This window comes from Varanus komodoensis, unplaced genomic scaffold (genome assembly GCF_004798865.1).
Source record: "Varanus komodoensis strain SLA01 unplaced genomic scaffold, ASM479886v1 scaffold3, whole genome shotgun sequence".
Lineage (NCBI taxonomy): Eukaryota > Metazoa > Chordata > Lepidosauria > Squamata > Varanidae > Varanus > Varanus komodoensis.
In genome coordinates, this window is record NW_025335761.1 from 21,410,803 (window position 1) to 21,434,116 (window position 23,314).

General features: G+C 43.2%; 1 protein-coding gene across 1 annotated transcript; it reads left to right on the forward strand.

Moving 5' to 3' along the window:
- Positions 1-10,639: 10,639 nt before the first annotated feature.
- Positions 10,640-11,740, forward strand: LOC123026950 (prolactin-releasing peptide receptor-like). Its single transcript, XM_044437207.1, has one exon. It carries the CDS (start codon positions 10,640-10,642, stop codon positions 11,738-11,740), a length of 1,101 nt encoding a protein of 366 aa, XP_044293142.1.
- Positions 11,741-23,314: the final 11,574 nt, after the last annotated feature.

Sequence of the window (23,314 nt, forward strand, 5' to 3'; positions counted from 1 at the left end):
CTCTCACACACACACACACACACACACACACACACACACACACTCGTACTTGTCCAGTGCAGGCAGAATTGGTGTAAAAGGACGAAGTGGGAGGAGAATGAAATGATGAGCTGAAAGGTAATGTGGATTCAAGGCAAAGAAGTGGCCAAGGGAGGAGACTGCCTTGTTTCTGAGACTCAGTTCACAGATCGGAGCTAACGCTCGGGTTGCTTCAGAACCACAAGAAGCGGACAGCTCCTCTTCTTTTCTGAAAAAGCTGGAGGGCAGGCAAAGAGGACCTGAACCGTGAGCGGGTCAAGAAACGCGACTTCACCGCAGCTTCGGAGTAAACTCCAACTCAAACAGCAGACACACTTGACAGAGGATAGTTTTCCTCGCCAAAACCCGCTCCTGGCTTCCATCCCACCCCAAGCTTTTGTCGCCTCGGTTGGGAACAGGGAGTGAATCGCGCTAGCATTTTTTTGCAGAAAAACGAACCACGAATGTTTGCGGGGAGCAAGAGGCATCAGCCAGAGTAGCAGGAGGGCGCTTGGCGGATTTCTTTGTTTCCTCCGCTCTTTCCGGAGGCGCCGTCTGCAAGAAGCGCCGGACGCCCGCCGGGCAAAGCCCCGGCGCCTGCTGAGACGCACCTGGAGTAGGGGCCGCGCAGCAACGGGGCGATGCCTCAAGCCGAGCGCCAGCGAGAGAGCGCGGGCACCGTCAGCGCTGTGTCTCCTCTCTGAAGGATTTCGTGGCGCTTCTTGCGGTCGCTCTTTCAGCTTCCCCGTGTATTTGGGTTGAGGCGGGGTGGGGAGGGGGGAGCCTTCCAAGGCCCCCTAGCAAGAGCGACCATAACACTTGCGCTGGCTTTCAAGATTTCAGAACATGACATGCGTCCTGATTGTTACAACAGTCCTGCAAGGTAAGCCGATATTATTATCGCTGGTATTGCAAGAGGGGAAAGGCTAGCTAGTGAGTTCACGGCAGAGAACAGATTCAGACCTAGGACTTCCTGATATTTAATGCAGACACGCTCCTGTTACTACGATGCCACGCCGTAGCATCTGCTGTGCTAGACAGAACATGCACTGGGAGGGAGTATTGTGAGTTCTTCCAGGCTTTGGTGCTCCAGTACTGCACCTTGCACTGGTCTTCTCCAACATGGTGCACACCAGCTGTGTTGGACTACAATGCCCAACATTCCCATCATTCTCATTAAACACAATGTCTGGGGTTGTTGCAGTTCAGACACAACAGGAAGGTGCCAGGTTAGGCAAAGCTGCCTTTTCTTTTTCCGCCAGGGAAAGCACAGAATGCACTGTGCTTGCACCAGCGTATCCTGTTAGCATTACACCTGCTGGCCAGTTGCAACTGATGAATCTATATGTGGATTTCCTGCTATAATGAAGGATTGCAGGTGTTAGTTAATATTCAGCCCCGCTAGGTAAGGTTGAAGCCCCCGTTTGTCATGTTGTGAGCAGCATGATCCCTTTCAGCAAGGGAATGGCAAGGACTGAGTTGTGCAGTCTGGTCACAAAGGGGTGATTAACACAAGGTGGACTTTGGTGTCCCTCAGGAACCAGAACCTGCCTCTCTTGTGATCCAAGGAGAGCAGCACAATCGCCCTTTCAAATGTCTTTGAGATCATGTGTTGAGCAGCAACAATATGGGGAGAATAAAAGATCTGGCTTGACTAATAGAAGACTGAGCAGGGAGATTAAAATATTGATTTGATTTATATACTAAAAATAAATACATTTAATATATGTGATTTATTTAAATATGTATATCACACACATGTACGTATATTTGCAGGTACCTGCCCACCTGAAAAAGGATCTGGTGAACTATTTCAGGCAGAGAGTCAATGCTGTGTAGTGGTTAGAGAACTAGGCTGAGGCATGAAAATCCAGGTTTTAATCTCCACTTGGCTATGAAGCTCACTGAGTGACTTTTGGTCACTGACTCTCAATCTAATTTATTTCACAGGATTTTTGTAAGGTTACAATGGAGACGAAGAAGATCATGTATGTTCCTTGGAGGAAAGGCATGATATAAGTTGAACAAGCAAACAAACAAACAAATTATAGAAATGTTTGTTATAACCTAAAAATAAACAAATCATGCAGCCACATTGATCTACACATTTTAATGGGGTGAAGATGATGATAAAACATTATTTCAAAGATGGCAGCCTTCAGTGTTTAAAGACAGGGGTAAGCAGGTTGCAGATTTGTTAGATTTTGTTGATTTTCTTCTTTTTATGAGAATCCAAGATCCACCAGCCAGAACTGGGTACAAAAAGCATAGTCCTAGAATGGAAGAACAGCTTGCTGCTGGCCGCACACTGAGTCTAGGGATTTGTTTTAGCACCAGAGCTGAACTGAGTACCCTGTCCTTCCATACCAAAGTCCACTTCTCAGCATCCTCCGCTTTCTTTATGTCAGCAACCCTGCTCAGGTGGTTAGGACCTTATGGTTGCTGCTGTTGTTTAAAGAACTGGGAGGCAAAAAAAAAAAAAAAACTTTGCAGGAACTACTGCAAATGAACCAGAGATTTACCAGTCGATTCCAATCTACCTATGCCCACTCCTACCTTAAGGATTTCTGTTGGCTATGTAGATGTTCTGTAGGTAGGCATTTATGTGGATGATTCCTAACATTTATATCAAAGTGAGAAATTTCACTTAAGGTTACTTCACACATTACCAAAAGGGTAGATGTAAACATGTGGTTCTCTTCTAGTGTGTTATATCAGCTTTCCTCAACCTGGTGCCTCTAGATGCATTGAAATGCAGCTCCCATTTGCCCCAGCCAGCAGAGCCAATGGACAAGAATTCTAGGGTTGAAAGTTCACAATATCTGGAGCGCACTATGCTGGGGAAGGCTGTAGGTTAGGTTTTGTATAGAATTGTCCTCCTATCTGCAGTCCTGGGATGAAAATGATGTGTGCTGTCTTAAGAGCTTCAAAATATACAAAGGATCATAGATGGCACCACAGCAGGTCCACTTCACGTATTACTCACAGCTCTGCAAAATAGCTTCTATCAAGATCAGTATCAAAGCTGAATGTACCCTGTAGAATGTGGTGGTTCCAGATATGAGCAGATGTTTGTGTGTGTGTTTAAAATCCATTCCTCCTGGAAGCAAAAGTCGTGTCTGCCCCAGTGTGCTGTCCTCCAGATGTACTGGACTATAACTCCTATCATTCTCAGCCAGCACTGGGTAACATGTGGCAATACATGCAGTGATAGGCGTTTGAGGAATATATGGAGCAGACCTGCTCTGGGGACTTTTACAAACTTTTGTACATTGCCAAGCCCGTGAGCCAACAGAAGTAATAAGCACATGCATTATGTTTACCTCAGGGAAACGGATATAAGAATGGCTCCCTGAAAAAGCTACAGGCTGCCAGGCTCTGTTTCGCATTTCCAGACACGATCATGAAAACAACCTCTCAGATTTAGTACTTGTTGCTGCTGATGTGGAAAAGAAAGTAGATGATATGGGAATGAGACTGGATACAGGTTACAGTGAGCATTGATTTTAACATTTGTGTTACTGACTGATTTAAAGAAAAGCACATTTAAGTCTCACACATGGGGAAATATTTTAAGGCTGGAACCCCAAGCAGACTTAGTAGGAATAAGTCCCGCTAAGCCCAGTCAGAGTTCCTCCTGAGTAAATGTACTTTTGGGTTGTGCTCTACTAAAGCATGCTTGGAGCACATATGCATGTACCCAAGTCATCTGTTCGAGATGTGCCATTAAACAGGACAGGCCTGGGTGTCACGGATTGCAAAGATGGAAGTGAACACATGACTCTGAAGAAAGCGGGTGCTTTACGTGTCTTGCTGAGATGTATGACAAACCTGCACTTGCCACAAGCTTCTTCAGCGCAATCAGTCCTCTTCCTGGCATGGCTTCCATTGTAGCCCCTCTGCACTTGCGTCCGCAGCAGCGCGGATGCTTCCCTGTGCAGGCTGGCTCAATCCACATTTAGGGTTGCTTGCACAGCATGAGGAGCTCATGGGCTGGCACGGCTGGAGGCAGAATTGGCTTAACATGGCAGAAGCCAGCAAGAGGATCCACCTGGTCATGCAAGCTATTTCTTCCTGTGTAATGAAAACCATTATGTTGGAGTGCCCATTCATTAAAAAATGCATCTAATAACTGCCCGCTGCAACACACACAGACACGCAGTTGTACATGTGCACACAAGCGTTCTCCAGTAGAAAAACCTCACATGTAACGGACAATCACTTTCAGCATCAGCATCAGTCTTTGCCAATCTTACAGCTTCCAGAAGGTTTGGCCAGGGTTGATGGACATTGCAGTCCAATATTTATTTATTTATTTATTTATTTATTTATTTATTTATTTATTTGATTTATATGCCACCTGATTAGCCATTGGCTCCCTGGGTGGCTTTCATACAATGAAACACAATAAAATCAACAACACAATAATATCAATATAATTAATAGTAATAAAAGTGACTACTAAATTAAATATATAAGATAAATAGCTAAATAATAAATTAATAAACTGATAAATAGAGAGGGGGAATATAAGCGATTATGTAATAATATAACAGAATTCACAACCAAATGAGAAATGAGAAAACCATAAAGTTACAAGTTAAAATGGTAGCAGCACCTAAATTTTAAATCAGAGCCCATCAGATTCATTCTTAGAAGCAAGCGCAAAACAAGAATGTCTGGCGTCCGAAGGAGTACAGGGTCAACGCTGTCCTAATTTTTCTGGGAATGAATTCCATAAGCGGGGTGCGACGCGGGGAGAATGCCCTCTTGCTCGCCAACTCGGGGGAGGAACGCAGGGGTGGGCCTCAGATGTTGACCGCAGTGATCGGGAGGGTATGTATAGAGTACGTATGGAGATCGGGAGGGTATGTATGGATGTATGGAGATCACCCGGTTGCAAGAGGCTGCTTAGTTCAAATATTGAGCGCCGATGGCTTTACCTTGCAAAAATGTTGAACGCGTAGGCGGTTCCTCTTTTAGCAGACGGTTTGCTCCCCCTTGTGGAGAGAGAGGGTTAGCGACTTCCAGCGAGAGCTGTAGATTCGTTGCAAATAGTAGTTTGTGGCGGAGGGATACCGATTAGATCCCGTGCAGTTCCCTGAGAACTGAACTGGTGGAAAGTCTCACAGAAACGATGCATGCGTGGCTGGAGTTAAGATTGCAGTTTCTTTGCGTCGCGCTAGCGATACTAGTGAAATTCTTCCCGTTACGAACCATTAAAAGTGTAGGAACCCTGTCCCTGTTTTGCATCTCGCCACACGGCTTGCCTGCAATTTTCCTCTCCCAGCTAAGTTCTTTCGAGGCTTACACACCCACATTTTCATTGCTGGACACCGATTTTGCTCACTAAAATCGTGCTTTTAACAAAAAGGAAGCCGCTATTCTTAACTCTTCATATTTACTGCCAGTAGAAACGTGCCCTGAATGTGAATTCCTCCTCTTTCCCTAAAAGAGACCTTCTATAGGTAGTTTTACTCTCAAATAGGCCAATAATGTAGAGTATAACCTCACGTTTAATGGACTATGGACTCGCCCTCCATTTCCTAGGGATGATAACCGATATTTCTCGCGAACTTGCCTGACTGGAAGATATACAAACGAGGAATGGTAAGTAATTTGCAGTGTCAAAAAAATAATGGTCACTCCGCGGAGAAAGAAAATAAAACAAGCAAAAAAATAATTTACTAGCAAATAGTTGCTAGTGAATAGCAAACTTTAAGCAAACTTAATCCCCGGGCCCATCCAAACAGCCATTTTGAGCACCCTGAAAAGGATATAAAAACCTACTTAAATAAATATTTTTTTAAAAAGTGCGGGGAGGCAGCTGCAGCGTAAAGTTGATGTAAACCCGAGAAAGGGAGAGTACGTGTACAATCTGAAATCCTGGCTGTAGGTAAGCACATAAGCCCTGCTGGATCAGTCCATTGGTCCATCCAGCCCAGCATTTTGTTCATGCGGTGGCAAACCAGCTGCCCCCAGGATCTCTCAGGCAGGGTCTGAGTACAACAAACCCCTGGCGCAAGTTCCCCAGCAATGTGTGTGCATTAGCATCCTCCCTCTGGTACCATAAGTCGCATATAGCCATCAAGACAGTGCCATTCTAGCCTTTGGCCCCATTAATTTGTCCAGTCCCCTTTAAATCCATTCAAATTGGTGGCAATCACAGGGTATTCCATAGTTTAACTATGCACTTTGTGAGGAAGTATTTACTTTTTTCTGTCCTGGATCATCTTCATGGGGTGGCCCCTGGGTTCTCGTATTATGGGAGAAGGAGAAAAATGTTTCCATTTCCTCTTTCTCCGCAGCATGAATAATTTCGAACACCTCTATCATGTCTCCCCGATTTGCCTTTTTTCCAAGAGAAACCGTCTGAGCTGTTCACAGGGGGCTGCTCAATCATTTTTGTTGCTCTTCTCTGCACTTTTTTCAACTCTACAATGTCCCTTCTCAGGGAAGTCTCACCTTCTGGACTAGCCATCAGACCGAGCATTGCCAGAGCCCATTTGCAGCATCATTCCTTTGAAATGCCACATGCAAAGGCCAGAGCAGATGGCTTCTTGCCGTCTGCTTTCTGTGCTTTCATGAGGCTCCATCAACAGAAGCATCGTGTGCAGACCACACCGAATATTCATCCTGCTTTCTCCTGCACTGGCCAGGCTTTGTCTGGTGGGGCCAGATCTGGGCATTCCATTTTAAAAGCACGTGGACCAACTTCTTTTATATTGTTATTTATTTTATACTGCTAATTTTATATTGTTATTTTTGTATTTTATTGCATTTTATTTTGTGTTGTGAGCCGCCCCGAGGCTTCGGCAAGGGGCGGCATAGAAATGTTTTAATAAAATAAATAAATAAGTAAACTGAAGTGTGTCCAGAAGAGGGTGACCAGGATGATGACGCATGTGGAAACCAAGTCCTCTGAGGCATGGTTGACCCCTGGGGCAGCTGGAGCCCACAGTGGCAGGGGCAGGGCAGCAGAGGGCAGGGCAGCTAATGGTGGGCAGAGCCCGAGGGAATATGCAGAACCATGGGCAATCAGCAGAGCCTGGGCAATATGTCGGGGGTAGCCTTTGCATGGCAAGGCCACTGAACCCAAAGGTTTCTGCTCCATCAGAAAACCCTTTTCATAGACAGGCAATCTCTGAAGCAGCAAGCCAAGTGACAAGATCAAGACCCTGAGTGCAAGCAGTGTTTCTGGGGGGGGGGGGGGGTTCTGATCCCCTCAACAACAAAAACCCACTCCTCTGAATCCATTTTTTTCTCCAGCGGAAAACCACTTCACAGAAGGCAAGTTGAGGCAAAGAGGCCACTAATGTGATCAAGGTAAAGCCGAACAGGTGGCAAAGGTGGGGTCTGAGTCCCAACAGACCAAACAGTTCCTTTGAACCCACAGTTTAAGCACCAGCAGAAACTATTTCACAGAAGGCAAACTCTTCCTCTCTGCCCACCCTCTGCCTCCCAACACATTCTCTTTCTCTCTCTGCTCCGGGTCGCCAGCCACAGGCATGCCTCACGCCTTCTCACCGCCCCCTCGCACACACCAGCCAGCTGTCCTCCTTTCATTCCACCTTCACACACACAGGCACCCCATGTAGCATCACACATGTGCACCTGAACACATGGATGTATTCATGCCCCTCCTTCTCATCATCCTGTGCCCATGAAAACACGCACACTTTCCCCCCAGAATGCTTCCTTAATACCCCCTAAAACACCTTATACCAGTTTTCCTCAAGCTTGGGCCCTCAGTGTTCTTGCATGACAACTCCCATCTGCCCCTCCTAGCATGGCTGATGGTCAGGAATTACTGAGCTTAGAGTCCAACAACAACTGAGGATCCAAGCTTGGGAAAGGCTGCATACAGTTGTGGTTGCATCAGTATTCAACACCCAAAAAATGCGAAGGAATGTGTACATTTTTACTTTTGTTTGTTAGGCTAATTCCTCTGATAGAAGAGCGAGGATTAACGATATAAAATAAAATAAAATAAAATGCAAGCAACTTTTATGAACAATTAAAGCAAGGGGACACCTGATATTCCTGTTTATAATGTGGCTTCTCTGGACTTAGCTGGTCAGTGCACAAATGCTAAGCCTGCACAGCATATTCCTACCCAGCATGACGCGCCTCCAGTGCACTGGAGCTCTGTGCTGAGATGGCAACATATGAAGAAACCACTTCTGCTCCAAGAGAAAAGGGAAGTCCAAGTAATCTAGTTCACTAGGGTCAAGCTGGGACCTGCAAGCCTTTTTTCTGGTTCCGGGAGCTGAACCTGCACAGGATTACACCCTAAATCCCAAGGGAATAAATGAGCGTGCTTTCTGTTACTCCAGGGGGCTTGACTAGAACCAACAGATGGAAGTTGCCAGGAAGGAGAATTCAGCCAAACATAAGGAGCAGTTTCCAGCTGCAAGAGCTGTTTGCTCCAGGAGAGGGTCCGATCTCCTCTGAAGACAATATTTAAGCAGAAATTGGATGGCCAGCTGCCAGGGATACTGTATTTACAAGATTCCTGTTTGGCACAGGGGGTTGGATCAGATGACTTCCAAGGTCCTTTCCCAACTCTTACATTATGCTATTAGGTCTATGCACCTGTGCCCCACGCTGATCTGTATAACCTGGATAGATGAGACATGCACAGTTAAAAGCTTAAAAGGGATGAAGATGATGTGCAGGTTTTATTATACATATTGTATTACAAGGTTTATTGTATAACAGCTGCTAACATTAACTGAAAATGGAAGGTGGCATGTTGGGAAAAAAATCCTTCCTCTTGAAATTATTGATGTCTACTTCTATTTATGTTTACACAGGTGAGCATGGACAATGGAAACTTAGATGATGACTAAGGGGTAAAGCCAAAGGCTTCATGGTACAGGTGAGTTTTGAGGAAGGGTTGGACCTGAGAGGGGGAGATGGCCCCATTTTGTTGAGAAGGAACTTCCAGGTCTATGGAGTAGCAGCTTCAGAGAACAAGAAATGGGACAAAAGAGTGGTGAACTGGGTAATGTTATCAAGTGTTTTTAAAAGTAAGGGCAAGGACTTTTGTCATAGGACTTTGAGAAGTGAGCAGGGGACATCTGAACATGATACAGAATCCATGAAGAAAATGGAAGTGCAGGTGAATTAGTGCTTCACCAACATCCCAAAACTTGTGTATGCTTATTTATTTTTAAAATTTATTTAGTGAATTTGTATCCTTCAACTCCAAAATTCCCAGGTTGGCTAAAGAGTACAGAAGCAATGATAAAAATGTAAACTATACAACAATACAGATATGTATAAAAAAGAAAAGAGCCCTAAGTAATGGTATCTCCACTCAACTGTTTTATAAAATTAGGACAAAAATCCAGGAGGAATAGCCATTCATTGAAAAGCCTGGGGAAAGAAAAACATCATCTCCCTGGTACCTAAATTCCATCAGCACCAAGGGATCCACCACTGAAAAGTTCTTTTCAGTCAGAATTCTGCTGATATCCAAGAGGACTGAAAACCTGTTGCCTCCAGGTGAGGCCCAGTTAGCATGGTAAATGGTCAGCAGTGAAGAGAGGAGTCGTAGGGTCACACAAATACTGGAGGGTCACACTTTGCTCACCTCTGGTCTACTTCACTCACTGACTGAAGACATTGCCAAATGTCATTGGTACCAAGTGTGTGTGTGCTAGTTTCCCTGCTCCCAATTACAAAATATGCACAATTGTTAAATAGCCACACTAAGCACACAGCACACAGAAAATTAGATTCATGTCCTGAATGGCAAAAGGAAAATAAAAATCATGGGAGTGGAGTGGGGATGATATAAAGATAAGTGCTGAAAATGTTCGAGGAAGGAAGGAAGGAAGGGGCATTTGTTCCATTATTGCTCAGCCATTCCCCCAGGTTATTGTGAGGATAAAATGACTTATGGCCTTAGGAATAAGATGCTAAAGGAGCTCACATTATGATTTCCAATCAAGAAAGTAATCCTGCCATTTCCCAACATTGTTCAAATGCAAAATGCAGAACAATTGATTTCCGATGTAGAATATGTAGAATTAGCTGGGCAGAAAGGAAGCTCTGGGAAAGAAACAGATAGCATTGTAGAAAGAAACTCCTAAAAGGCTAGACAGGAGAAAAGTGGTTTATGGAAAAAATAGAATCAGGAAGGGAGAAAAATAGAGTTTGAAGAGGTGGAATGGAATGTGGCCTGGCAAGGTGATGCAAGAGACCTCTTACAAAGCAGTCAACCCAGTGCCACCCCCGCCCCCGCAGAAGTTTTAGATCACAACCCCCATGTGGAGTTGAAGCCCAAATCATCTGGAGGGACCAGGCAAGGTAGGCACTTGAAATGGAGATGGAGATTCTTAGGGTGATAGAAAATGAAGTTAATGGTTCTCAGAGCTTTGAAAGTAAGAACAAAATGTATTTATATACAGCTCAAAATTGCCTTGTGTGACAAACCATGCTTATCTGTATGTGTAAGGTCCTTTCCCTCAATCTTTTCAACCAGGAGAAAAAGGTATTCCCAGGTGGATGGCCTGTGTACTGGCCCCACAGTCATTCTGTTTTTCCTGTCTAATTAATGTTCTGCTTCTTTACACGTAACCCCCCCAGCAAGGTTCCATAAGCATCATCCAAGATGGTGATGCATTGCCAGCTACAAAACGACTCCTGCTCAAATAGCACAGCTCCTTCCTTCACAGGCCTGGACCTCCTCTTCGAACTGAAGCCCCTCTTCATTCCTCTGTACGCCATTCTGGTGACTGTGGCCTGCACAGGCAATTTCCTCCTGCTCCTCCTCATCAGCTTCACCAAAAAGTTGCATAGCACCACCAATTTCCTCATTGGAAACCTGGCGGCCGCTGACCTAATCATGTGCATTTTCTGCGTCCCGCTGACAGCCTCGTATGCCTTTGAGATCCGCGGGTGGCTGTTTGGGATCTTCATGTGTTACTTCGTCACCCTCATGCAAGTGGCCACGGTGTTTGTTTCCGTTCTGTCCCTGACCGCTATTGCAGTTGACCGATACATTGTGGTCGCTTACCCCATCCGTAAACGGATACGGTGCAAGTCCTGTGTCTACCTTGTGGCCTTCATCTGGCTGCTGTCCATTGTGGTCTCAGTGCCCACATCCATCCACACTCATTACCTGGATCTCAACAGCATCGGCCACGACATGATCATCTGTGAAGAGTTCTGGAAACACCGCAAGACAGAGCGGCAACTGTACTCCTGCTTCATGCTGCTCCTGTCCTACATGCTCCCACTTTCTGCCGTGTCCATCTCCTACTGTGCCATTTCTTATCACCTCCAGAAGAGAAACGTCCCAGGAGCAGCCAGCCACAACCAAGAGAAGTGGACTAGAAAGAAGCAGAGGACCTTCCGGATCCTTGTGATCTCAGTCATGTGTTTTGCTTTCTGCTGGCTTCCTCTTCAGGTGGTTAATCTGATCAGAGATATAGATGAGGAATTTGCTATCCTAGACAAGAGATACATAAATGTCATTCAAGTGACCTGCCATGTGATTGCAATGAGTTCTGCATGCTTCAATCCATTCATCTATGCCTCCCTGCATGACAAGTTCCGACTCTACATTCAGCACTATTTCTATCACAGGAAGAGGTCAAGCCGCATGTCTTGTAAGGCCTCTCGGCTTAATACTTGCTCCACTTTGGCAGATAACCCTATGGGCCTACCAGAAAACATAGCGCTGCAAGGAGGGCCCAAGCACCATTTTTGAGGGCCCAGCACAAACTTGTAACAGGGGCCTCTTCCTACACATGTGCCACAAATCAGTTCCATCCATTGCATTCTGCCTCATGAGTCATGGAAGAAACATTTTTGTTTTTACTCTGAAATTACTTTTCCCACATTTTTGAAATTATGTCAAGGCCCAAACTGGGGCTTCATTTTCTATTTTCATTTCAGATGATGCTGTGCCTAAAGAAGAATTCTACAAAGTTCATTGATTATTTTGTAGCTTTTGAGTTAGTCTTCATTCATAATAAAGGTACATCCAATTGCTGTTTAGATTTTTTTTCTTTTACTCTAATGGGCCAGTGTGGCTGCAAACATTTTATATATAGCCAATTCACATTACAGCTGTATTTCTCTGGCTTTGTTCAGTGAAAACGCATGAATTATCTCCCCCGCACTTGTGAGCTTAGCTGTTCTAGCCCCACAGCAGAACACCTGCTGTTTTGATGAGTGCTAGTTCATGTATTTCAGATGCAACATTTCACAATACTACAGTCAGATAGGGAAGCATAGTAAACTAGACATTTACTCATCTATATTTTGGGCCTGCAAATCCAGCCAACAACTGCATCATCCCCACACCATCCCTTAGATCAGTGTGTCAGATTATTCTGATGCATTGTCTCTCCCTTCTCCCTATTCAAGGAGTTCCGGGGTTGGTAGAAAGTAGGTCAGATTTGGAAATACAAATTGTTTTGGCTCTGAAGCTACTGCTCAAAGTGCTAGCTCTCTTCAGAAGAAGGGTCTGGGGCAGCCACTCTCCATTCAGAACATTTTTTTCTTCTGCTCTAACACCACTTCCGTTCCATCAGGAGCGCCTGGCAACAGACACAAGAAAATGAGTTTTTATAAAATCTCCGAGCATAATCAACAATTTACTTAGCCTCTGTTTTTCCCCCTGTGACAATGGGATTGCAACCTAGGTTCAGGAAGGCTGGATCTTCAGGCTTCCAATAAGTGTGGCCTTTCCCTCCTCTCCACCAGGGTGACTAGGTGGCCTCTTTATGGAGGACAGTTCTCTATTTGAAGGGTTCACAAATGATTTCCCTCTATTTGAAGGCATTGTCTGTTTGGAGGGCTGTGTATGCCATTTCTCTTTTAAAGATAAAGAACTGAGAGAACTATTGTCCATCCACAATTACCAGCTGGACAGCAGAAGGAGCTGGTAGCCAGACAGGTCACCTTCTCACAGATTTCCACACAATGGTTAGCGGCACTGCATTTCTGTGTAAATAATAACACATATTCTTCACTTTACATCCATACATATACATTTGCACTTCTGTGCAAATTGTAACACTTATTTCTCACTTTGCATCTATGCATATATGTTAACATAGGCAAATTGCCACCCACTTTTATGGTGATGATTGTCTTCTTTTTTGGCAGTGTTTAGGTGGGCACCCTGTTCCACACCCTCAGATGCTTGGGCTCTGACTTCAATGGAAATTCCCTTTTAACCTGTATGCAGTAACTCTAGAAATATAAAGGAAGTGACCTACTCTTGTACTCATATTGGGAAAGGGCCTTCCAAGTTTGGGGTATATGACATTCACACAAAAAATATCAGGGCTGTAAAAGTGGCAGCACAGGATGGCAGCAGCAGATGGGAATTTTGCTGAAGAAGCTTACTGAGCCAAATTGAGAAATGCATCTCTCATATATTCATTCAAAATAAACATCTGAACATATCACGAGCATATGAAACAATTTCCCATTCTTCTAAAGTGGAACAGGATGAATTGTAAAAACCAAACACAAGTGTCAGGGGCTAAATTTCTAGAAATGGCTTGTATTTACCTTCAGATTTTCTCCTTTGATACACCACAGTTGAAAGTCAGATGAGCTGCATATATTACATTTTCATGCAGAACCATCAGAACTTTGGTTGTAAATATGATTCATCAATTGAAACTATTATTATAAGTAACTGAACTAAATGGGAACAATTAAAACTAAGACTCCAGTCACATTGTTCTAGTGTCTATCATGTCATCTCTAAAAGAACAATTGATGCTAGATAAGTTAAATTCCAGAGACAGAGTTCCATATCTTCCTTCTGTTTTCTGTATTAAGGCTTGAGGTGTTTTTGTTCTTTCATTCTTGCTCATTCCTTAAAATATCCCTTACACAATGCTTCTATCACCAAACCTGAACAATGTAGATTTGGGTTGCAGATTTAGGGTAACTTCTTGAATCCTGTTCAAGCTGTTCATTTTGGCAGCCATTGCTCCTCCCTATGCCAAAGAGGCATATGCATCAGCTCATCATTGGTCCAGGAACTGCACATTAAAAAGTGAGCTAAATGAGTTTCCCCTGCATCCTTCTTTTCCTGCTTTAGAAGCAGTAGCCTCTGCATGGAGATGGGAGCAGCTGCACGAGGGGGATGTTGCTTTCCTATTCTGCTGGTGAGCCTTCCAGAGGCACCTGATTGGCTACAGTGGGAAACAGGAAGCTGGACTAGATAAGCCTTTGGTTTGATCCCGCGCAGGGATTCTTACGTGTGGTTGCCTATTGCGTTCTTCATCTTAGTTTTATAAACCACATTATATTTGAAGAAGGGCTGTATGGAGATGCATTAAGTGACCTAACACCACAGTTATTTTTTATAGTAATTTCACAGCACTTCCACACCAGTACAATGTGACCTTTTGGAGATATTAAAAGAAATGCAGCAGATTGTACTGTTCAGTCTTATTTTAACATTTCTATGCCATCTTTCGGAAAGGATCAATCAAAAAATTAGGAAGCAACAATCACAAATGAAACAGAGCAGAAGGTTAAACGCAGCCTTGGGAACTATGACAGTTTACAAAGCCAAGTTAAAAAGCTGTGTCTTGGCCACCTGCCTGAATGCACAGGCAGGGGGGACTGGTCGTAACTCCAGAGGGAATGCAGGGGAGCAACATAGGAGAAAGACTTTTTATTAGAAGGAAGTTTTCTTTTTTTATTCCTCATTACAACTACATAGCAGAATCACAACATCCTTTCTTTAGCTCCCAACCAAATAAATATGCCTTTAACTCACATTTGGTTAATACTGACCCAATTTACTAAACTAAATTAATCAATTAAGACTATAATTCAATACACAGTTTCTTAAGAAGACGTGCTGTTCAGGGGACTTTATCTCTGAACAGGCATTTGCAGAAATGCACTGAAAGTAAAGATATTATGAGCTGATCTGCAGCTCAGTGATGGAATATAGAATTGGTATGCAGAAGGGCCTAAACCCAATCCCTGGCATCTCCTGATGGGACTTGGAAAAATGCATGCCTGGAGCCATGGCGAGCCCCTGCCAATCAGTGCTGACTACAGCCAGATGGACTAATGCACTAGCTGGGTATAAGGCAACGTCCTATGCTGCCCAGTCCTATGCAATTGATAATCTATAGACAAGGAGCTATCCTAAGTCCTTCCAAACAGAGCTGAATGGATGATGGAGGCACTCTTGCCTCCCAGTCCTCTTGTGTGCTGCTTTAGTTGGAGAGGCCTCCCTGGCTATTTAGGTGAAGGCCGAGAGGGTGCAGGATCCAGTGACTGTCGAAGAGGAGCTACCACGGAGCTGTCCATGGTAACTGCCCCCACTCCCTGCCTGGATTTCATCCAGGAGTTCATTGCTCTTACTACCAGCTCATGGTATCACCATGACCTATGGCTACGCATACAATGGTTCTGCATAGCTCATATCCTTTTTGTACCCTTTTGATTTTAATAACAGAATTAAGCTCATGCTTAAATCTCTTCCACTGAACTCAGTGGGATTTAAGCTAGTTTTTTGTGGCAGTAACGTTAAGTCTCCTTGAACAGGGACACATTAAAGGTTATAATCCTATGTATATTTACCTGGAATAATCCTGTTGAGCAAGTGGGATTTACTTCCTAGGAAACATGCACAGAGTGGGCAGCAATTGCCCCCGCTCAACATAAGGTAGTGGTTTATTGGCAAAGCATATGTTTTTCCAGGCTGGCCACATGTTGAAATACATGCCTTCTTTGTAATTGCTTGATAAATTCATTAGGGGATAAAATGTAAGCATGTTCCTATTATTTACTTCACATGAGAATGTAAGATTGGCTGCCTCCGATGGCTCTGTGCCATCAGCAAGATCTCAATTACTGCAGAAAGCATATGTGAGGCCCTGCTTGTTTCCAGTACAGCATAGCACTTATCAGTGAGATTGCAGACCATTTAGCTATAGTAAGCAAAGGTTCCCATTACAGTTACAACCACAGAAGCACTTTTTAATGATCTAATAATGCTTTAGTAATGAATGTGGCCAACCGGTAGAAACCAAGGGCCTTCGGAAAGCAAAGTGATGTGATTGTGACTGATTTTACACAGAATGGAACCAAAAGAAGATAGCACAAGGCACCTGTTTTTTTGCATTGGACTTAGATGTGGGTAGAAATACATCCAGGGAACAAAGGAAAAGCAGCTTTTATTACCCAGAAGGGTTTTTTTGAAAGCAGTGTTACACCATTTGGCCTATGTAATGCCTCAAGTGCATTCTGGAGATTACTGGGGCTAGTCCTTGTCGATTGGAGGGGGACCATTTGTCTTGTCTTTCTTGATGACATAATTGTGTTTAGTCACTTCTTGCAAGAACAACTAAATAGCTGGGTGAGGTATTCAGGTGCCTACAAATTACTGAGCTGTAAATAAAGCTACTTCAATGGCAGCTGCTTAAATCCCAGGTTCAGTATTTAGGATATGTAATTTTTTTCCCTTGGAATTCTAATAGACCTGGGGAAGTGGAAGCAGTACAGGTTTGGCCAACACCAATAATATGAAGTTTCTAAGACATAATATTGTAGGCACTGTGTATGCAATAGAGATAGCTGAGCCGTGGCGTTGCTTAATGGACAAGCAGGCACAGTTTTTGCAGAGTGAAGCCTGCCAAAAGTCCTTCCAGGAATTAAAATCATGACTCATTAGTACTGCAGTATTAGCTTTTTCTGACCCACCAAAAGTAATTATTTGGACAGAGGTGCTACTGACACGGGAATCGGAGCTGTTCATTCCCAGATATATTAAAATGGTGAGAGAGCAATCACTTATGCCAGCAGAACCTTTTCAAAGCAGGAACATAAATATTCTACAACATGCAGGGAGTTATTAGCTGAAGTTGCATTTACTCATCAATCTAGGAGGTTTTTACCTGGGGAAAGCTTTACTCTGTGAACAGATAATCACCCATTAAAATGCTTGCACTATTTCAAATCACCAGGCAATCAACTAATAAGGTGGTTGGAGCATTTGGGACAATATGAATATGAAATTATACATAGGCTAGGAAACTGACATAAAAATGTAAATGCTACATCTTGTATTCCTGGTGGCGGGGGGGGAGATGGTTCTTCTGCAGGTGCTGAAGAATGTGACTGTTTTGCTTTTGCCATAGTGGAGGAAGGGAAAGTTGCCATGCAGCCAGAATATTTTGTGAATGAAATAACAGTGCAAGAGGCCTCCTGGAAAGCCAAGCTGAACAAATATATTATCCTCAGGGAGCTCAAAATGAGGGTAGGGGGAAGTCATTAGTTCGGCCTAAATTTGTCAAGGGCCTTATCTAAAAGTTTGGAAGCCATGAAAATTAATGGATTTGTTAGTCATCCAAGCTGAAGTTAATGAAGTCACAAATACACCTTTATTGCAATTTATTGTAATTTCTACTGCATATTGCCACCCTACCACAGCAGACTGGGTGGGTGGGCATCTAGAAATAGAGAAACTAAACAGTCAAGGTGGTAGCAATTGATATGGCAGGAGTTTCACCAGTTACTAAATGTCAAAATCAGTATCCTATAGTGATGACAGGTTCCTTTACCCAGAAGAGAAAGGCTTTTGATATACTTAACCAAGAAGTTTCCATTGTCACTCAGGTTTTAGAAGAAGAAATCATTTGAGATTGGGTGTACTTTGTAGCATTCACTTCCATCAAGGCTGTTATTTTATCGACACTGTATAAGGAAATCTGCAAATTGTTGCAAATTAATAAACCTTGATCAGTCTCATACCATACCATTCCCAGTCAGATGTCCCAGTTCCACCCTGATATTTAGATTGTGTTTGATCCAGATGTTGCAGAGTACTGATGTTAGAAAGCTGTGATAAGCATATTGAAAGTCTCAAAAACCCAGCTGGGGGAAGAGCTGCCATTTTGGAATATGGTAGATTTCTAAGTAAAAACATGTATATCTCCAAAGCAACTAGTGAAATATATCTCTAACCAGCACACTGAACTGAATATTACTATATTCAAAATGATCAGAAAATATTAGAGAACAATTTTAATAGGATTTTTAATTTTTTCCTGTGTTTATGAAAGGAACATACTATTTAGTATGTTTTCATTATTTTAAATATCTGGGTCAAACAATAATTTCAACAGTCTATATATCTTTACTTAGAAAATGAAGTACAGAGTATGATTAGTAATGTAGTTTTTTAAAATCAAGCGAAGTGAAGAGTAAAATGAAATAAGAACAGTGTTGCTTGTAAGAATAGCATAGCACCAGTATCAGTATGCTGCAAGTTGAGGAATGATTTTACTATTATACTATGATTTGACCAACATAATTTTTATTGCACAGCCATATTTCCCTCACTCATCATTCAAAAGCTTCTCCCACTCTATCTCTATCCACGGAAACCCACGTTGCTTGTTTGCAGGCACCACCCAAACCATCAGCTCCACTCTTACCACTGGGAGAGTTTTCAAGCAACTCTTCCGGAGTTCCCAGTGCACTTCCTTCCAGATCATTCAAGGTCAATGGTTACTTCAGCTGAGTATCCACATATGAAAAACCAGGCCCAGCTATGCTAATACATCCCCAGTTCTGTTCATAGTGGGACTGAGAATTCTGCACGAGAGGCAGAGAGGGTTGTGCTATAGTCTTGAAGTGTTGGACTGGTTATAGACCAAGCATGGGAGGGCTCTGGCATCTACTTCATTTTTACAAACAAGAACCTGATGTCCATGAATTGGAGTTACATGCAAAATAAGACTGAGCCAGATGCAAAACAGAGAGTAGAAGTAAGGGCCTAGTGTACCGCACAAATGATCCGCTGGGATGATCTGCATATACTACATGCAAGTGTATATCTAATTTAGTACAGCTAAGGGATTCTAAGAGCCTAATTTAGAGTGTAGGAAACCTTGTTGCTGTTAAAAAATGGGAGATCAGAAATCCTTACCAAGCCACTGCAGATCATCCAGTGATCTTCTAGTTCTGCCTTTCCCAATCTCATGGCCTCCAGATATTTTGGACTACAGCTCTCAGCATTCCTGACCATTACATATGTTGGCTAGGACTAATGTTGAAGTGCAAAACATCTGAAGACAGCAGGTTGGAGAAGGGTGTTCTAGAGATCCTGATCCACCTTCTGCCCACCGCTCTCTGGTAGACAATCCTGTTCAAACTTCAACTCCTTTCCATGGCCAACAATTACATCTCCATTTTTGGCCCTGATGCACAGACTCTGGAGGAATGTTGTTTTGCTGTCACAGATGGAAGATTTCCTGCCAGTGCCAAAAATAACAACCTCCACAGAGTGGTTTTCATAAGAATGATAGCACCTTTTCCCCTCATGTTTTGATCTTGATCATTCTCACCCTCCAACCAGCAGCTGCTATTTTTTTTAATGAAATGCACAGATGTATTTATTATCACTTCTTCAACTGATGATCCAGCTACATGCCTACCTAGACAGAGACAGTTTGGCTTCAATAATCCACATTTTGTTAATCTCTAAATTATGTTTCTGCAAAATACTCTATGTGAGATTGCCCTTGAAGATGGTTCAGAAGTTGCAGCTGGTGCACAATATGGCGGCCAGAGTAATGACTGGGACCTGTAGGCCCAAACATAGAAGACCAGTTCTGGTCTGTCTATATTGGCTGCCTGTATGCTTCTGGTCCCAATTAAAGGTGCTGGTTTTAACCTATAAAGCCTGCAGTACCTGTTGGAGCGCCTCTCCCGATCATGATCTACCTGGACATTACGCTCCACATCTGGGGTATTCCCCTGAGTGCCAACTCCATGGGAGGCTTGGAGCGTGGCAACAAGGGGGGAGGGCCTTTTCTGTGGTGGCCCTCCATCTTTGCACAGCCCTGCTGCTGGCACCTGGCACCAAATTTGTCATCTTTTCAGTACCAGGTCAAGGCAGCCCTTTGTGTGGAGGCTTTTAAAGATCTCCTTGGTTATTTGCGTCAGTAGTTTTCAACCTTTTTACATTTGGGGTCCAGCAAAATCTATGTGATTCTTTTTTTTAGCTGGATATTTTTTTACTTTATTTTAAGCTATTTTAAATTGATTTTAAAATCATTTTAACACTGTTGTTTTTATGGTATTTGTATTGTATGCTATTGTTTTGTTTTATACATTGTTGTAAACCATGTTTACAACTTTTCCAGAAGTGGTCTCACTGCCACCTCTTTCAAGAGACATCAATCACCTCCCTGGCCCAGCTAGTGAAATTAATTAATTAATAATTATTGATGGACCATTACAGAGAAGCTGTTTCTCGTGAAGAAGAAATTAATATTAGGACATTCATAGCATGCCCATTTACCGGGCTGAAAATCTGAAATCTACTGGTGATTACAGAGATGTAACAATACTGGAGAAATAATCTAGCCCCTCCTGTAACACAGTGGACTGAGGGCTTGGCAATGTTTTCACCATCTGAGTAGGTGGTATTTAGATATCACTTGCAAATGGATGAATATATTGATATTTGGTCTGCCTTTCGTGAAGCTTATGTGTAACTGCTTTTATTGAGAGCTGAATTTTCATACACACATTTCATACGCACTTATTGTAAGTAATTTATTCAGATTATGGGAGAAAATGGTAATTTTTGGTTTGCTTTTGTTGAAAGTCACAGTAAAATTAAATTTAAGAATATTACAGAGATATATCATGCACTCATTAAGATGGATTTACACATTTTTTCATTGGCAGGATGACTTTTCACAGTCAGTTTTATAATGGAAATCCCTGTGATTTTTCATCTTCAGCTGGATGAACTTCAAAAATCTGGTCTACAAAACTGGACTTGTTCAGTGTGCTAAACTACAAAGAATGGTACGCAGATGGAACACAGGAATTTGGGATTTCTCAGCTATGCTAAGGAAGAAAGAACAGAAGTCCTTACTTAGAACTATGATTTTGAAATACTAATTTTACTCTCATGAATTTAAACAATGAGGATACATGTCTGTAAAAGAAATGTGGATGATCATTTATTTACATGCTAATCTCAGAAAATGCACCAGAGCTCAGCCAGAGTTATATTAAGGTAGAAATGACAGGAAGTTTAAATTTAAACCGAAATTTAAATCTTTGGAACAACATACCTTCTATGGTTAAAACATTGTCAATAAATGTTCTTAGTAGGAACTTCATGAATAATAATGTTTCTTTCTTGGCTTGGAAACTTAATTTGTAGCTCCATATGAACCTAGGCAGTTTATCAAATCTAAACTATCCGTGTGCTATGGAAGGACATGAATTATTAACTTGATTAGAAGACATGTGCCCTGTAGCAGCCAACGAGACTTGCTAATAAGGTTTCTATAAATTTAAATGCAAATTTCCAGTGATATGTGGGGACTTACTTTTCACTGCTATGGCAATTTTCCATTTTCATTAGTTTGTAAAACCCCATACTGAAGTAAAGATAAAATAGCTAATTAATGGTCAATGTCTTCTAAGGCCTATTGAAGCAAACTGGCGTAAGATATTCCCAAAGACATGTGGGCTGTAAACTCTTAAGTGTCCTGTTGCTAAGCAGAGGACAGCTGGTTGCTCACTATTGATTTGGGCTGCTTCTCTCCAGAATGGACATCCTTTCACTTCCACACTTCTTAGGCTGCAAGGCCTTCTGGTCGCCAAGAAAACACAGTTGCAGATCTGGACTTGCTGCTTCCCAGATCCCACAGAAGAGCTTTCTCGGCAATGAGGGCTCTAAAGACATTCTCTTTTTCTCTCATTTCTGCTTGCCTGCCTGCTTACTGTCTCTCTGCCTGTCACACAAGCAAGCTGTAGTAATGATGAGGAAGAAGAGGAGGAGCCGTTGGAAAGAAGGTGGGCGCACGGAGGAAAGGGAACCCATTATGTGGGTGGTTTGCTCAAGGGCTCCCAAAAATCTGGAGCTGGTGCCACAGCTGGCCCAACTTCAGTTCCACATCCTAGCTTTGGCTTAGAAAATGACCCCATGCTGTTGTACTGGCCTGCATCTCTGCACTCAAGAAATTTTCATGAGACACAAGATTACATTCGAACAGAATCAGCGATCCTTCGGGAATCTGTGATGATCTTGAAATAAGGGATGCGCTGTAGTCTATGGAATGCGCTCCCCAGAGAGGTCCGCCTGGCGCCGTCGTCATTTGTTTTTCGGTGCCAGGCGAAGACCTTTTTATTCAAATGTTATTTTAATTGTTAATATTATTTATTCATTTTATTCTTTGGCCAGGGCGACTTAATTTATATTGTTAATTTATATTGTTTTATTGAATTCTATTTATTTATGGTTGTGAGCTGCCCCGAGGCTTCGGCGAATGGGGCGGCATAGAAGTCCCCTAAATAAATAAATAAATAAATAGTCTTGGTTTTAGGTGATAGCCAAGGACTGAAGGATGAGCTGGTGGAGTCTGTGGCCATTATAGCACTGACAGAAGAATGAAGCCGGACTTCTGACACCAAAACCAAGGAGGCAAGCTCTAAACCAGGACCCTCATGGAGATGCACATCCAGGTCTGATTCACCTGGAGAAGCCAGCACCTCCCACTCCACCATGCCTGCTTGGTGCCATAGGAAATACTGAAGGCCTCACCTCATGTGATGGTATTGGGAGCCACCAGGCACATGGCAAGGGAAAGAGTAAGTCCTCTCTCTCAGCTATGAGCTCAGCAAAATCCTCCCTCCTATTGACATCCAGCAATAGGTTGATAATCTCATCATTAGCCTCTCATGCAGTGAGGTCCTTAGTGCTGACCTCTAGGCCAGAAAGTTGCCCCTTTAAGACAGGGCAAGGCTGCAGTCCTGCTGCCACGGCAGTGGCAAGAAATAAAACCACCCCAGAGCAATACAAATGCCACCTTGAGCTTGAAAACAGCTTTGCTTGGCCCTTTGGGGCAGTTTGCAGCCGGATTTTTGTGGCAAACCACCAATTTCTCTTGCCTCCAGGCCACAGAAAAGGCCTGCCCTTTGTGCTGTGTGTTGCCATCCCTGCTTTAAGAGGTCACATTTCTCAGGCACGGAAGTGGAGCCTTGGAGGTTTACTCGGGACTGAGGGAGTTATAAGCGTTAGTTGAAGCGAGCAATTCACATGGAGCACATGGAGCACTCCGAGATGCTGCAGCTCAGAGAAAGGTACTGTCTGATGTTCTAAAACTCAGAGGTTCTCTGTGGTTCTGCCACTTGGGCAGCCTCCCTTGCTGCTTGTCATGCCTCGTGGGGGTCTGGCTGGGGTCGAGACAGGAGGCCTTGCAACTTAAGAACACGCAACGCTCCAAACGTGTGGAATGCTCCTCTTCGGGGTTCCAGGGAC

Bases quoted from the DNA above. Each gene is read 5' to 3' on its own strand.
- LOC123026950 (XM_044437207.1), top strand. From the start codon at position 10,640: ATGGTGATGCATTGCCAGCTACAAAACGACTCCTGCTCAAATAGCACA.